The 16,229-nt window shown below is 48.2% G+C and overlaps 2 protein-coding genes across 2 annotated transcripts in view; both read left to right on the top strand.

Annotated features, from left to right (window-relative positions):
- The first annotated feature begins 988 nt into the window (after positions 1–988).
- Fndc4 (fibronectin type III domain containing 4) lies at positions 989–3,894 on the top strand. Its single transcript, XM_051181811.1, has 7 exons — positions 989–1,354; positions 1,531–1,675; positions 1,764–1,879; positions 2,033–2,237; positions 2,665–2,754; positions 3,031–3,155; positions 3,313–3,894. The coding sequence occupies exons 2-7, from the start codon at positions 1,555–1,557 to the stop codon at positions 3,346–3,348; spliced, it is 693 nt and encodes a 230-aa protein (XP_051037768.1). The 5' UTR covers positions 989–1,354; positions 1,531–1,554; the 3' UTR covers positions 3,349–3,894.
- Positions 3,895–5,608: 1,714 nt separating this feature from the next.
- Ift172 (intraflagellar transport 172) overlaps positions 5,609–16,229 on the top strand; it is a 36,995-nt gene continuing 26,374 nt past the window's right edge. Inside the window, exons 1-10 of the mRNA XM_051181805.1 lie at positions 5,609–5,773; positions 10,951–11,094; positions 11,276–11,388; positions 11,731–11,770; positions 12,056–12,121; positions 12,298–12,377; positions 12,477–12,564; positions 13,579–13,793; positions 14,676–14,799; positions 15,203–15,298. Of these exons, the coding sequence (XP_051037762.1) occupies positions 5,735–5,773; positions 10,951–11,094; positions 11,276–11,388; positions 11,731–11,770; positions 12,056–12,121; positions 12,298–12,377; positions 12,477–12,564; positions 13,579–13,793; positions 14,676–14,799; positions 15,203–15,298 (1,005 nt within the window). The 5' untranslated portion in view covers positions 5,609–5,734. The remainder of the gene's footprint in view (positions 5,774–10,950; positions 11,095–11,275; positions 11,389–11,730; positions 11,771–12,055; positions 12,122–12,297; positions 12,378–12,476; positions 12,565–13,578; positions 13,794–14,675; positions 14,800–15,202; positions 15,299–16,229) is intronic.

Below are 16,229 nucleotides of genomic sequence, written 5' to 3'. Positions count from 1 at the left end.
CTTTCTCCCGACCAAAGATGCACGTCCCCCCAAACAGCAGGCATCACTGGGTACACAGCCACTTAGACGTCATTGTTGAGGTTCAGAGAAGCGGTCCATTGTCTAGTATCACACAGATTTCATACTCAGCTAAAATATGGAATAATTTAAGGACTTAACATGTTTCCTGAATTTTGCAACAACTGACAAGTTGGTGCAAATTAATGACACTCTTTCATACAGTAGAGGAAGGTTTTTAAAGATCCTTATCCAATGTCCTCACATCTGATAGTCTAACAACTGTTCGAGGTTTCTGTGTGGGAAACCTGAGGCTAATGGATTTCTCTAAAATGAATGAGTTAGACAGACAGACAGACAGACAGACACACACACACATACACACACACACACACACACACACACACACACACACACGAGAGAGAGAGAGAGAGAGAGAGAGAGAGAGAGAGAGAGATTTGCTTTTTAATTGTTCCTATATGCCCAGCATTATTTTTAAATATCCAGCTCTTGTAATGCCAGGCACATAGAAGATGATCAGTAAATAGTTGCTGAATAAATGAAAGAATGAATGAGAAAGCTAGTGGACTCAAATCAGATCATCAAAGGGAAAAAGACCTAAAGGCCAAGAGATTGTTAAAACAATGATCATCTCCACCACTCTCTCCCCTCTTCTCTTAGCCCCCTCCAGCATGCAGAGATGGAATGCCTCCTCCCAACTTGGCTAAATTTCATGCAGGGAAGGAGGGGCTCTCCCAGGTGCCTGAGACCCTCTTTGCACCTGTGCCTGTCTGAGTGCCTCCGATTCAGTTCCTCTACTAGAGCTGGGAAGATGAAGGGATAGGGGCCCAGCAGGCCGCCATTGGGAGGGTCGTGGGAGGAGCCCCGAGAGAACAAGGATGGGGGGGTGAAGGGGAGGGAGAATGACGGCGGCGAGAACCCCAGCGGGGCGGGGCGGACCCGCGCGTCCCAGCCGGGCTGCAGCGAAGCGCGCGGGGCCAGCTCTGCAGAAGGCAGCGGCTGGCTGGCCGGGACGGTCACATCCAGCCGCAGGGGGCCAGCTTCTGCCGCCGCACTGTCCTCTACACCCCGGACGCAGGCCAGCTGCCAGACCTCGCCGGCAACGCCCCCTGCTCCGAGACAGACTACGCGCGGCCCTTGGGAACACTGGGGTCCCCGCAGACCCGCTGCCCGCGGCCACTCCGCCTCTGCTGTCTCTGCCTGCAGCTCGGCCGGCGCTGCCCGCCCGGGCGGGCCCGCGTCGGGATGGGGTAGGGCCAGCGCCAGTCCGGCAATGGGCCGCCCCCTGGGCACCGAACAGCCCCCCGAGGCCTGATCGACCACGAGGACCCGGGAGGTGGGTGTGGGCTGATACGACTGCGCGGGTGGGGGCTGGGGTGGGCACCGGGGTTATGCGGAGGCGGGAAAGGCGAGGGGAAAATGGGCTGTGGGCCGTGGGAAGCCTGGGAGAGCTGCTGCATCCCGCTTGCGTTCTGGGCAGCTCCTGAACCCCTCAACTCCTGCCTCCTCCAGGATCCCCGCGTGGATGCCAAGCGGATGCCTCCGGGCCCCTCAACGAACTCGGTGGAAACCATGGCTTCTTTGATGCCTATTTCCCCGTATCTGAGTCCCACGGTCCTCCTGCTGGTCAGCTGTGACCTGGGCTTTGTGCGAGCAGGTGAGTGAAGAGGATGCCCGCAGTGGGGGTCCGCCAGAGATAGTGTGGAAGTGAAACCTCTTAACCTGTTAACACCTGGCACCCCCAGACCGACCTCCCTCGCCTGTAAATGTGACGGTCACTCACCTCAGAGCCAACTCGGCCACTGTGTCCTGGGACGTCCCAGAAGGCAACATCGTCATTGGCTACTCCATTTCCCAGCAAGTATGAATCACTCTGTTTCCCCAACCTGTGCCCTTGGACCTCTGAACACTTCTCCAGTCACCTCCATGCTACTCCTTTGGAGTGCTTGAATGTTAAGCCTAATGGTCAGGGACTGGGGCTAGGTTGCTCTCCTTTCTCTGTATCTCTTTACAGCGACAGAATGGCCCTGGGCAGCGTGTGATCAGAGAAGTGAATACCACCACCAGGGCCTGTGCTCTTTGGGGCCTGGCTGAAGACAGTGACTACACAGTGCAGGTCAGGAGCATCGGCCTCCGCGGAGAGAGCCCCCCGGGGCCCCGTGTGCACTTCCGAACTCTCAAGGGTTCTGACAGGTTGCCCTCCAACAGCTCCAGCCCAGGTGAGAGCCTATGTTAGTAGATTCTCAGGGTTTTTACCTGGTTTTAACATCTCGTTTACTTGCTTAAGCTAACCACAATCTAGCTCATATGAATAGAAGGATGATTTAATTGGTTCTACTGCCAGGGTAGGAAAGGAAAACAGGTGGGAAGGGGACCAGCTATAGAGATGCTGCTAATGAATCCTTTGGGGAAAGGGCTTTTCAGTTTCCTTTCACCCAAACTCACATCACAGGCACCACAGCCTGCATGAGCAAGTTCTATGATCACCCTTGGATCTCTAAACACTGCCCACCAAGAGCCTCTTCCTGAGAGGGGCTAACCCACAACACCAGGGTCAGTGCAATGGCGGATCCAACGTCTCCCTTTTGTGTGTAACAGAACTCTCCAGTGGGTCCTTGGTAACCCAGAGGATGGCTCTTTTCTTAGGTGACATTACAGTGGAGGGTCTGGATGGAGAGCGGCCACTCCAGACAGGGGAAGTGGTCATCATTGTGGTGGTATTGCTCATGTGGGCTGGTGAGTACTGAATGGGGAACCAGGGACTTGGGCCTGTGACAACGGGAAGTGGTGAAGGCTATCTGTCAGGAGAAGAGGGAGAGAAAAGAATTGAGGGGAGGGATGGTGGAGGGAGGTAATGAGGACAAGGTTGAGGAGAAAGAGAAGAGGTTACTGCAAGGCCAGGGATGAGGGTTGCATGGGACCAGAAGTCGTGTGAGAATCTCAGTACTCTTCAAGGCTGTGTGTGAGTGGAGAGGTCAAGATCAAGACTCATATGATATTGTTGTGTTTCAGCTGTAATTGGGCTATTCTGCCGTCAGTATGACATCATCAAGGACAACGACTCCAACAACAACCCCAAGGAGAAGGGGAAGGGTCCTGAACAGAGTCCTCAGGGAAGGCCAGTGGGGACAAGACAGGTGATGTGGGGACCAGTGAGTGTGACAAGGGTGATTTGGTTGAAAGGCAGAAAAGGGAGTGGGTGGGACTGGAATGTTTGAGATGAAGGGGTCCAGAAGACAGGGGCGGTACCTTCACCTTTCTGGAATTCGAGGTTTGGGTAACTTTCTTTCACAGAAAAAGTCTCCATCCATCAACACCATCGACGTTTGAGTGAACTGAGTGAATGAAGAACCAGAACCAAAAGAGAGATGCTCTGATAATGGGGGGGGGGTGGGGTCAGGGAAAGCCTAAGCTGATGATCTGCTTGAGACTCCCACAAGGCAGTGCACTTCCAGAATCCCAGGCTGATACCCATCCTCTTTCCACTGTGAGCAGGGCCAGAAGGTAGGTCTGTTAGAATCTGTACCCCTGGACCTGGGAGTGGATATCAAATGGAACATCTCCTATCCCCCAGGTCCAGGGGAGGCTCATTTATTCAACCCTATCCCAATAGGTCCCAAATAGGGGCCCCATCTCCCTGCATCAGGACTATTGGCATCCACTAGCTGCCCCTGCAGACAGGGGTGTTTCTGTCTGTATTGCCCTCCTCTGGGGTGTAAGAGGAACCATCTGGGCCTAGAGGCAGATGCCACACTGCACTACTCCAATGTCTTCCACGGAGCCTCAGGTGCTCCCCCTCACCTGGCAGCACCTTCAGCTGCTGGTGATCTCACCCCTGGGACATTTTTCCAATAAAGGTTCTTGGACAAACCGGAACTGACTGAATGGTATGCTGAAGACATCTCCACAGCTTGTGAGCTCTCCAAGAGCCCCTCACGCCACCACCAACTTAAAGGAGCAGACTCATTATAAGATGTTTGTGTCAGTTTTTCATCTAAGATGGGTGGAGAACAGACAAGGAGGAGAGGGTACAGAAAGCCTGAAGCCTCCTTTCTTTGGCTTTGCTGAATGGGGGCAGTAGGGGTGGGAAGTCACAGAAGTATCTGCACCAATGGAAACCAGGCCATGTCACATGAAAGGGCCAGTAGATTGTTTTTTTATCTTTGTCCAGGACCTTGTGCACACTAGGCAAATGCTCTACCACCGAGTTATATAACTAACCCCCTCCCCCTTCCTTTGACCCCCCCACCATTCACTCTGGGAAAACGGTCAGAAGGACCAAGCAGTGTCTCGGGACTAACAGAAGAGCAGCTGTCACCCATGTGTCCCTTGGTGCCATGTGTCGCCACCCTGTGCACACCAGTGCCTCTTTGTCTTCTTCCATCTATGTTCATTCAATGTTAATAATAATTGTATTCCATAAAGGAGTTTATATTTATACTCTGTAACATATCCAGAGGATTCTAGAAATAAAACAAAGGGGTTTGAATGCCCTATAGAAAAAATTATAATTTGGGTCCTGGGACCTATTTGTTGTTACCTGTGAAAATGGGAACTGCCCTTTACTCGTTCTTAATTTTTCAAGAGGGAGGTAGCGGTGGGGAGAGAAATATTCGTTGCTATTGGCAACAGCTGTGCATGCAAAGCTTGGGGACCTAGCTTCTGTCTGGAGAGCATATGCTATGCTTTTAGGGGGGTATAGGTCATGGCAACCTGAAACCGTTTAGAGAGAAGACCTACAGAGATCTTTTCTGCATTTCATGCAATCTCTCTGATTGCATGCAAGAAATTAGAACAAAAATTCTTGAAAGGATCCCGATCAAACAAAATAGACAACGATGTCTTTTCTTAGCCAATTCCCAACCCCAGGTGTCACACAGCTCTAAGCTAGGAGTGAGGCCAAGCTCGCTCTGTCCACTGCATGGACCAATAAGACAAGTTTGAACTTACCGTTTACCCAAAGGCCAAACTAGGTGCCTTGCTTTTCCCTAGCCTGTGCTTCCAACACATCCTTCAACACCCCCCCCCCCCCCGGATCATTTCCTGAGACTGTGTTATAGGGTACAAAAGTTGAACATGGAAACAATGAGTTAAGAAGACTTCAATCGTCTTATGGGAATTAAAAGGTTACCAGCTCTGTGTTGAATCCCGGTTCCACCATTTACTAGCTGTTTTAACTTCGGCGAGTGACCCCTCCTGTTGTGTAAAACCGGGACTGTACTCTGCCCACTTCAAGCAGGTATATCATTGAGCATTCACTGTTACCTATCAGTTTTGAGTGGCCTCGTGCAAGTCACATAACTTTGTGGGGGAGGTTGCAGTTCAGCAAATTGGCTTTCGCCTGTCTTGCTCTTCTCCAAAGTTTAAGCAACTAAAGCACACTTGGCTGAATCAGCAGTGAGAAAAACCAGGCTTAAAGAGATGTAGGATCGAGGGGCGGGGCGGGGGAGGGTGGGGACAGACGGAGACTTGTGGGTGGGGCTTTGAATTGGGTTGAGGAGAGAATTCAACAAACCCTCTTATGGTCCCGCCCTAGGATTCACTGCGCTTGCGCACGTTCTGCCTGCACCGTCGCGAACCTACTACGTGACCTCATGACGTGTGTCGCACTCACGTCTCCTGTGCGTCAGCGGCTGGCGACGCCGCTGCTTGGCGGGTTGTCCAGGTAACCGCGGGAGTTGTCTCGGTCAGCAAGCATCCGAGACTCGTGTGCGTCATGCAGTTGAAGCACCTGAGGACCCTGCTGAGCCCTCAGGTGAGGAGTCGCGTGCCTCTCCCATTCCCCGGCCACCGGGCGTTCCAAAAAAAAAAAAAAAAAAAAAAGTGGGGGAACAAAAGTTTATGTTGAGTGCCTACTGTGTGCAGAAGACTGAAAGATCTTTCAGTAGGTGACATGCATCGCTTTCGCTGCATCACATACATCAGTTGAGTGCCAGGCCCCAAGCTTAGGCTCTAAAGGATCGAGTTACGACGCAGGCTATGTGGGAGAGGCGCATATATAGACAACAATCATAAATCTACAAGGATGAAATAAGCGCAAGGCTGAACCTTCATTTTGATTGTGAAAGTGTGTCTCGGATTCAGAAGAGGCTGGGCATTAGGGAAGGAGTCCGGGAACATAAAGGAAGAATAGATTTGGAAGTGAAGGAAACGGAGTTCGGGTATAGCACTGATTTGATCAAATGAAATCTCTGGCTTTAACCCTCATCATACATAGTCTTTCTATCACAAGCTTCTTCATTTGGGAAAGAAAAGCCACAGTGAGAGCAACTCTGAGAGACTTAGAAGAGAGTTAAATGAAGTTCTACACACACACACACACACACACACACACACACACACACACACACACACACCATAAGCTGGACTTGGTGGCACCGAAGACCAATTGGTAAGTGGAGACAGGAGCATTAGGAGTGCAAGGCCATTATTGGTTACATAAAGAGTTCAAGACCAGCCTGGGCTGCATGAGACTCTACCTTGAAAAAAGAAAAAAATTGGGCCAGTGAGATGGCTCAGTGGTTATAGGCACTCACTACCACTCAGCCTGACTACCTGTGTTTGAGCCCTGAGACCCACACAATGGAAGGAAAGCACCAAGTCATGAAAGTTGTCCTCTGACTGACACACATGCACCACCTTACCACACAAAATAAACAAATTTAAGGTAAAACCTTTTTTTGGGGGGAGGTTCAAGACAGGTTTTCTCTGTATTGTTTTGGAGCCTGTCCTGTAAACCAGGCTAGCCTCGAACTCACAGAGATCCTCCTGCCTCTGCCTCCCAAGTGCTAAGATTAAAGGCTTGTGCCACCAACTTCCAGCAGGAAAAACCTTTTTAAATTTTCTTTATTGATTCTTAGTGTCTTTACACCCATCTGTCCTCCACCCCCACATCTATCCTCTTTCCTTGCGACCACCCCCACCAAAATAAAACAAATTTTAAGATAAAAAAGACAAGAAGAAACAAAGAAGGGAAAGTCTCTTCGTGGAAGCTGCGTGTGACACAGTAAGCCGCTTTATCCGTATACATCTTTACATGCAGGTGTTCATCACAAAGAATCATTGGTCGGGCTCGAGGCCCCAGTCCCTTGCTACACTGTCAACACTGGGCCTTTGTTGGGACTCCTTCTGGATGTCCTATTGATGCTCTGTGTCGCGGCGGTGTAAGGAAAGGTTAAAGAGCATTATAACTGAAAAGCTATGGGGAAAATGATAGACAACGGGGAGACCACGGAAATGGAAAGGACAGGCTAACAACACAAATAAGGAAGTTGGCTGTGGGGTGATGGCTGTCCATAAGTGTGAGAGACTGAGTCCAGTTCTCCAGCATCCACTTAAAAACCTGTAATCTCAGTGCTGGGGAGGCAGAAACTGGTGGGCCCCTAAGGCTCATTGGCCGGCCAGCCTAGCCAGATTTATGAGCTCCAGGGTCAATGAGAGATCCTGCCACCTAAATAAGTAAATATTAAAAAATAAGGTGGAGAGCAATAGAAGAAGGCACTTGATGCTGACCTCTGACTATACACACACACACACACAAACAGACACATATAACCCCTAACACCACAGACCTACATACAAAAAGAGTATGCTATTGGCAGAGGTTGCTTAGTGATAGAGCATATGCTTGGCATGAGTGAGTCCCTGCCTTTGTCCCTAACACTACAAAAAGAAATCCCTTTCCTGATCCTGGTGTTGCATGCCTGTATTCTCAGGACTTGGGCATGCTGTGTGCTCAAAGCCAGCCTGACTCCATAGCAAGACTTCCTTTAAAAAAGTAAGAAGAATGTTTGGCTTTCAGAGTCTGCTTGAGAAGTTGAGTATAGTCCTACCTCAACTTGAGATGCCATGCTTTGTTGGTGCCCATGAGAGGCCTGCCCCTTTCTGAACAGAGACAGAGAAGGAATGGGTTGGGGGTGGGCAGGGGGAAAGTGGGGAGGGGGGACAGGATGAGAGAAGGGAGGGGAAAGTGCTGTCAGGATTTAAAGAAATGAGTAAGTTTAATTAATAAAAACATTTAAAATAAAAGAATAATCAGGCATGGAGCCTCATGCCTTGAGGCAGGCGGATATCTGTAAATTTGATCCCAGTCTGGTCTACAAAGTGAGTTTGAGAACTATATAGAGAGACCCTACCTCAAAAAAAAAAAAAAAAAAAAAGACAATAATAAATAAAAGTATATGGCAGAATTAAGTCATTAATACATATACCATGATAGCATAAAGACATTAGATTTATAGCTTATGGAATCAAACATACACTAAAAGCTGCCTATGTAGAAACCTGAGTGCCTTTCTTAATTTTCAGTGCCTCAGTTTCCCCATATGTAATATCGGAATAATAACGTCTATCTCAGAGATAGGAGGTATGGTACTTACTGGGTGTCAAGCACCTATGAAAATGCTTGTCCTACTCCCTGTTTCTCTTAATCCTCAAGGCAGGCCAGTCAGGGAGGAGAATCCATCAATCACGGGACTCCTGGATGTTTTGGGAGTGTGCAGAGAGTAGAAGTCAATTAGAAGAAAGGAGAGTTGTAGGGGATGGAAACCTGGCTCAGTGATAGAACAATAAAAAGTTGTACTCCTTGCTCAGTAAACTGATGCTGTAATCTATAATTTCAAAATCCCCTAATGGAAAAATTGGAACTAGAACCCTTTGGTCTCTTAAAAAAGATGATGTCATGGTGTAGCTGGGCCAGATGCCCAGGATGGACTCAGCCATGATGGGGGATGATCGGCCAAAGTTGCTGAGGCACCTGCACCCATTTCTAACCTACTGTAGTGAATGGTTGGATCATGACCATGGTGGTGGTGCGGCCATTTTCTGGCTGTAGTTTGAGGATTTTTGGTGCAATGACCCCTTTCCTGTCTGGCTCTGGAAGTATTTGGGTTAGGCATAGAAAGTAAAAGTGTTGTAAACCCAAGTGGTTAATGGAAGATTTGGAGCAGGAGCTAAAGTTGATCTCAAGGACACAAACCTTTAGGGGTAGAGCCTTAGAGGGCCACAGCTGGTGCAGTGAGGGACAATCAGTAAGAATAATGCACTGAGTGGTGATCACTTTTTTTTTTATTTAAATTTGAAACAAGCTTGTTTTATATGTCAATCCCAGTTCCCTCTCCCTCCCAACCCCCATCCCATCCCTTTTCTGCTCCCCAGGGAGGGTGAGGCCTTTCATGGGGGATCTTCAAAGTCTGTAATATCATTTGGAGCAGGGCCCAGGCCCTCCCCCATTTGTCTAGGCTGAGAGAGTATCCCTCTATGTGGGATGGGCTCCCAAAGTCCATTCGTATACTAGGGATAAATACTGATCCATTACCAGAGGCCCCATAGACTGACAGGCCTCCTAACAGACACCCATGTTCAGGGGGTCTGGGTTCTCATGCTGGGTTCTCAGCTATCAGACTGGGGCACTTTCTTTTTCTTGTTCTTGTTGTTGTTGTTGTTGTTCTTCTTCTTCTTCAATAATTTATTCACTTTTATTTCATTCGCATTGGTATTTTGCCTGCATGTATGTCTGTGTGAGGGTGTCAGATCTTGGAGTTAGAGACAGTTGTGAGCTGCCATGTGGTTGCTGGGAATTGAGCCCAAGTCCTCTGGAAGATCAGTCAGTGCTCTTAACCTCTGAGCCATCTCTCTAGCCCTCTTCTTTTTTTTTTTTTTTTTTAAGACAGGGTGTCATATAGCCTGGGCTGGCTTCAAACTTGCTGCATAGCTGAGGAGGACTTTGAACATCTGACCCTCAGGCCTTTACCTCCTGGGCGTGTGTCACAATACCTGTCACTTCCACATCCTTTTTACTTATGTACTTACCCTTTTGAGGTACCACAGATCAAACCTGGGGACTCGTGAATGCAAGACAAACACTCCATTATCTGAGTCATATCTGCTTTTGCAGTGGTCACTTTGTAAAGTGGCCAGTGAGCAGGGGAAGGTGACACTGTGTGTCCGAGTCTCGGTTCTAATTGTGTCACTCCTTGTTTCCAAACTCCCACTGTTTCTCCTATTCCTGCCCAATAAATCCAAATCATCAGCCTGCCTCTAAAGGCCCTTCCTGAGCTAGCCCAGTCTACGCTTCCTGCCCTACCGCCTCTCTTGTTTACAAAGTCTCAGCTCCCTTAAATGCTGGTCCTTGGCCAGAGCTTGACTTTGTCCATGCAGTGCATCACATCTGAAGTAATTTACCATTCAACGGCATCCATCCTTCAAAGGGTAATTTTGACCATTTAAGCATAAAATTGTCTTGGGCTTCTCTAAATTATTACTGCACTTGGTACATATTATTCTTATGGGGCATTTCCAATTTTGTAGCATCCAATTAGGTCCTGAGGGAGGATCTGTGCTTTGCTCTTTGTCTCTCTGTCATCTCCTGGCCAAGTGCCTTTGTCGGTAAAGTGCTTGAAAACATTAATTGAATGAGTAGCTATAAAGACTAACATTTATCAGATTAATTGATTTTTTTTTCAGTAGGAGACCTGAAAGATGAGGGACAAGGAGGCCATTGCTTTTGGAACAGTCAATGCATTACATTTATATCTTGAGTCTCAGACAGCACAGTAGGGACTGAGGAGATGGCTTGGTACAGTGTTTGCCTGCCTTGAATGGAGTCCTGTGTCCTGTCCCCAGCATGGTATAAACTAGACATGGTGGTTCGTACCTTGAATCCAAGCACTCGGGAGGTAGAGACAGGAGGATCAGAAGTTCAAGTCACCCTTGTTGTAGAATGAATTTGAGGCCAGTGTGGGCCACGAGAGGCCCTGGAGACTATTGTTCTTACAATTCAGGTATCCAAGTGCTTTGTATAATTTTGTTTAGTTTTGAGAGAAGCACTGTGACAGTAGATGTAGAGCAAAGCCAAGCTGAGGCTGAAGAGCCTGGAGATGCTTCGTGCACTGGGGCCCAGCACTGTGTTTACACTCCCCTCTGCCTCTGCAGGATGGAGCTGCGAAGGTGACGTGTATGGCCTGGTCCCATAACAATGCTAAATTTGCTGTCTGCACAGTGGACCGAGTGGTATTGCTGTATGATGAGCATGGCGAGCGGAGAGACAAGTTCTCCACCAAGCCAGCCGACATGAAGGTGGGGAGGACTCTTGTGTGCTCTAACATGTTATCCTAGAAAACGTTGTAATCAGCCTTCTAGCCATAGACCTGGGAAATGGTCTGCCTCTTTTCTCAGTGTGTCTTCTGGGCCCTTGGGGACATGTGTGTGTGTTCTTTTCTCTTTCATTTATACTCATTATTTTTGTGTTTACTCTTAGTATGGCAGGAAGAGCTACATGGTCAAGGGCATGGCTTTCTCTCCTGATTCAACTAAAATTGCCATAGGACAGACTGACAACATCATCTATGTCTACAAGATTGGAGAAGATTGGTGAGGATAGAGAAGAGGGTGGGAGTTGTAGCCTCACTGGGGTAGGGATGGGGTCAGGTGTGGAGGCAGGGACTCCAGAGCCTGGTTCTGTCCCAAGTATCCTGCAGCCCCATCCCTGGCGGGATGAGTGTAAGGTCAGCAGTCCCAACTTCCTGTCTCTTTTATGTAGCCCCAGGGCTTCTTGGGCACCCACCCACTTTCATCAGACCTTCCACAGGGGGTCCGGAAACATTAGTCAGCAAGGGAAGATTTCCAGTCTTACCTCCTTTTATAACCATCTTATCGAGCAGTTCATCTGTGGGGACAATTTTTAAGTTTGCTTCCTTGCCTTTTGTTTGACAGGGGTGACAAGAAGGTCATCTGCAACAAGTTCATCCAGACGGTAAAGTTCAAAGATGAGCAGACACCTGCTTATCTGCTTGTAAATGTAACCAGGACTTGCATTTTCCAATGTCTAAACCCTGACTTGACCTGCTAAGGGAGGGTGTTGACTGGCTGCTCACTGTCACCTACTAAAGAGCCTTGTTGTGTCCCCTCCTCGCGCACCCCCCCTGCGCCCTCTCCCCTGCCCCGTTGAAGACTAGGGTGATGGTGTATGATGGGTGTCAGGTTGTTACCTGTGTGAATCCACACAGGAGGGGTCACACTTTCATCCTTTCTCAAACAGAGTGCAGTCACTTGTCTGCAGTGGCCTGCAGAGTACATTATTGTCTTTGGACTGGCTGAAGGCAAGGTAAAGGAGGAGGAGATAATGGTCCTGGGGGTGGGGTAATGGTTCACCTTTTCCCCTGGAGCTCAAGTGTGTCCTTCAGAAGAATACATGAGGACCAATTTCATCATGTTGTTTCCTGATCCTGGGTGAAATTGAAAGTAGCCTGGCCAGACTTGAGAATATTGTTTGATTTTCAGGTTCGCTTAGCAAACACTAAAACTAACAAGTCATCTACCATCTATGGGACAGACTCTTACGTGGTGGCACTAACAACCAAGTGAGTAACAAGAATGAGGCCTGGAAACATCAGGAAAAGGGACTCTCTGCAGTGGGGATGGAGAGGGTGAGCATCTTTCCTGTCTGCCTTTGCTTTCAGTTGCTCTGGGAAAGGGATCCTCTCGGGTCATGCAGACGGCACCATCGTCAGGTATTTCTTTGATGATGAAGGCTCTGGAGAGTCGCAGGTATGAACAAGGCATACTCTGGGGTGGGGTAGACATTCCAGGAGCCCTCACTGGGGGAAGATGCATGTCTCAGCACCATGACTGAGGTATTGGGAGAGGAGGCTGGAAGAGTGCGATCTTGGAGAGAAGCATTTGGGTGCCATCATAAAGATTTGTGTTCAGGAGGCTAGAGCTCACTATTTATAGGGAGGAGTGGGTGGAAGGGACCTTAGAGAGGGGGAAATAAAGACTCTAAGGGGGACAAAAAGTGAAAATTATTTCCATTTATGTAAATATATACATATACACAAATGTGTGTGTATATATACATGTTTATGTAACACATATACATCCAAATGCATAGGGAAAAAGAAAGTTAACAGGCCACCCCTAGCTCATCAGGTAAAGGTGGCGATATCAGACCTGACAGGACCCATGTGCGCAAGGACAGAAGTGACAGCTGCAAGTTATCCTCTGTCCTTCACCCTTGTGTGTATATGCACAAAGGCATGCACACATGCAAATGCACACACGCAGACACACAAATACATGAAATGCTAAAGAGGTAACTGTCGTCTTCGAAAAAGAAAAGATAGACATAAATGGAAACTCTGATGTTGTACTCTGTAATTCTGTACTGTCTGAATCGTTTACATTGCGAGTTACCCAATTAATTAATTAATTAAATTTAGTCTTCCTTGAAGCCATGTCTCACTTGGGCCTAGGCAGTGTTGGTTACTGTGTGTCGTCTCCCTTTGGGTGACTTTACTAGTACATACTAGACATCTCCAACACACCACTTTGAGCATAAGGTCAACAAGTGTGTACATATTGCATGTGTGTGCTCATGACAAGGAGGATAGTCTGTGAAGTCTCAGAATTAGGGTATGTTGGTGTGGGGAAATATTGGCAGGAAGATTTTTTTTTTTTCTTCAGGGTGGGATGGTCAAGAATGTGTGGACCAGCTGCTAGGTTGAGTGGCATCACTCAACTAGGGGGGCATCCACAAAGGACAATTGAAACATTCTGTCTCAGGGGAAGTTGGTTAACCATCCATGCCCACCATATGCCTTGGCCTGGGCAACCAACAGCATTGTGGCTGCAGGCTGTGATCGGAGGATTGTGGCCTATGGAAAGGAAGGCCATGTGCTACAGACTTTCGACTACAGCCGTGACCCTCAGGAGCGGGAATTCACCACAGCTGCAGCAAGTCCTGGAGGCCAGTCCGTTGTGCTGGGAAGTTATGACAGGTAGGTCCCCTGTCTAGTTTCATCTTCCTTCCTTCTCCGTGAACTCTCTGCACTAGCGGGAACCTGGACAGAGCAATGTTTCAGGTTGTCATCCATTGGCATGCTGGCAGCTTCTAACTGCACTGTGCTGCCTCAGCCTGGGATTCGGCACATTCCCCATGTTCCCATTGCCTCTTTCTGACCTGAGCTTATCCCGCTGTACCAGAGCTGTTGCTTCTATTTTGAGGGGTTCTTGGGAAGACGGCTAAGTAGCCATCTTTTTATCTCTAGTACTTGCATTGGCATCTGGTATGTAACGTATAGCCACTGTTTTGGGGTTTTTGGATAAAGAATAAAACAGCAGAAAAGCAGCAAGGCTCCAGGTCCCCTCTCCTTTGTTGGTCTGTCTTTGTGTCCTTTCAGTCTCCTTATGTTCCTCTCTTCTTCAACCCCTACATTTTCTTTTTTCCTCTTCCCACTCTGGGCAGTCCATTTGTCTCACTGGTCCTGCTGGCAGTTTGTCTGTCTATCTGTCTCACTGGTCCTGCTGGCAGTCTGTCTGTCTCACTGGTCCAGCTTTCTCTACTTCCATCCTTGGTGTCGTTTTGATTATTGTGACGAGGTCTCATTCTGTAGCCCTGGCTAGCCTGGAACTCACTCGGTAGACCAGGCTGGCCTCAAACTCGAAGTGATCCTCCCAAGTGTTGACATTCCAGGCATGCACCACACCTGGCTGTCTTCTTTCTCTGCTCCCTTTCTGCTTGGCTTCCTCCACTCCCTTTGCATGTTTTTACCCTCCCCTCTGGCCACCGGGCTGCCTTGTTCCTTTGCATTTGTTTCCCTTTCTGATAGTAAAATGGTCCCCTTTCATTACTAGCTTATTTTCACTCTTTGCCTTTCTAGACTCCGGGTGTTCAATTGGAGTCCTCGAAGAAGCATGTGGGAAGAGGCCAAGCCCAAGGAGATTGCCAGCTTATACACCATCACTGCCTTGGCCTGGAAGAGGGACGGCTCCCGACTCTGTGCGGTATGTCAGCAAGTAGCCGCTTTCTACCAGTGATTGTCTCCAGTCTAGATTAGGATGCTCCCTATGCCAAGGCACTCTACTGTAGCAGCCCCAGCTGCTTTGTGACTGCCACCTAAATCTGCTATTAAAGGCAAGAAAGAGAAACTTACACTGTCCTGGAGGCCCCAAGGGACACACTTGTCCAGGGCAGCCTGATTTCCCCTTCATTATCCAATCCACATGTGATACCTGTAGGCCCTAGGAGCAACACTTTTTTCTTCTGATGGATCCAAAACCTGTCCACCCTTTTGCTGGCCACTCTTCTCCACTGTGACTCCGAGGTCTGAGGTCTTGAGGGTATATCTAGATACCGTCTCGTGCCAGTGGACCAGGCATTGCCTCCCATGCTGTCCCTTTCTCTTAGGGCACACTCTGTGGTGGGGTGGAGCAGTTTGACTGCTGCCTCCGAAGGAGTATTTACAAGAACAAGTTCGAGCTGACGTATGTGGGACCGAGCCAGGTGAGCAGCTGATGGCCTGTCATGCTGAGATCTCTCTTGGCTCATCTGCCATTGTAACTTTTCCCCACCTGCTGGCCATAGCCACAGTGTCAAATTTAACCTTCATCCCTCTGGCAGAGGGAACAGAATGTGTCAGAGCAACTAACTTCCTGGCAATTCTCCTGCTGTAGCCCATTGTGAGAAGAGGTTTAAGCACCAGACTCAGAAGTACTGGGATTGGCTCCTGGATCTTTGTGGTGTAAACTGTCCTCCTCAGTGCTGCCCTCTAGAGTTGATGAGTAGAATCACAGAGGACTTAAAGCTCTAGGACTCTGGTCTCAGAGACACACTTTTCACTCTCCCACTGTCCTTCCCTTGCTTGTATTGTTAATTTGTTCCTTTATCTTTTCATTCTCCCCAGAAACATTTATCCTTTCTCTCCTGTTGTTAGCACTGTTAAGGACTGGGAATACAAAGGTAATTTATCTGTAAGACATTGCACCAGAGCCAGAGATACAGTTCTTACTATTCTTACAGAGAACACGAGTTTAGTTCTTCAGCCCTAGGGGATCCAGCATCCTCTTCTGGACTCTGCAGGCATCTGCACTCACCTTTGTATGTGCCTACACACATAATGAAAAATCTTTAAAAAAAAAAAAAAAAAGGCATTGTGGTCTGGCATGTGGTCAGTGAGTTTGAGGCCAAGCTGGTCTACATAGCAAGTTCCAGGCCAAGCAGGCCTACATGTCTCAAAGAAAAAAAAGTCAGAAGTAGAAGAGAAAGAAAAAATAAAGAAAATCCTAGCACTTAGGAAGCTGAGACAGGAGGATGGCCAGTTGGAGATCATCTTAGGCATACAGTTATATAATAATAGGTACAAATTATATAATGATGAAGATGACATAGTATTCTGTCTTAATGGGTAAAGAGATTTATACTAAAAACTACAGGA

Source organism: Phodopus roborovskii, unplaced genomic scaffold (assembly GCF_943737965.1).
Source record: "Phodopus roborovskii unplaced genomic scaffold, PHOROB, whole genome shotgun sequence".
Classification (NCBI taxonomy): Eukaryota; Metazoa; Chordata; class Mammalia; order Rodentia; family Cricetidae; genus Phodopus; species Phodopus roborovskii.
The sequence above is the reverse complement of the archived record's forward strand: the minus strand, read 5'-3'. Positions and strand labels throughout refer to the sequence as shown.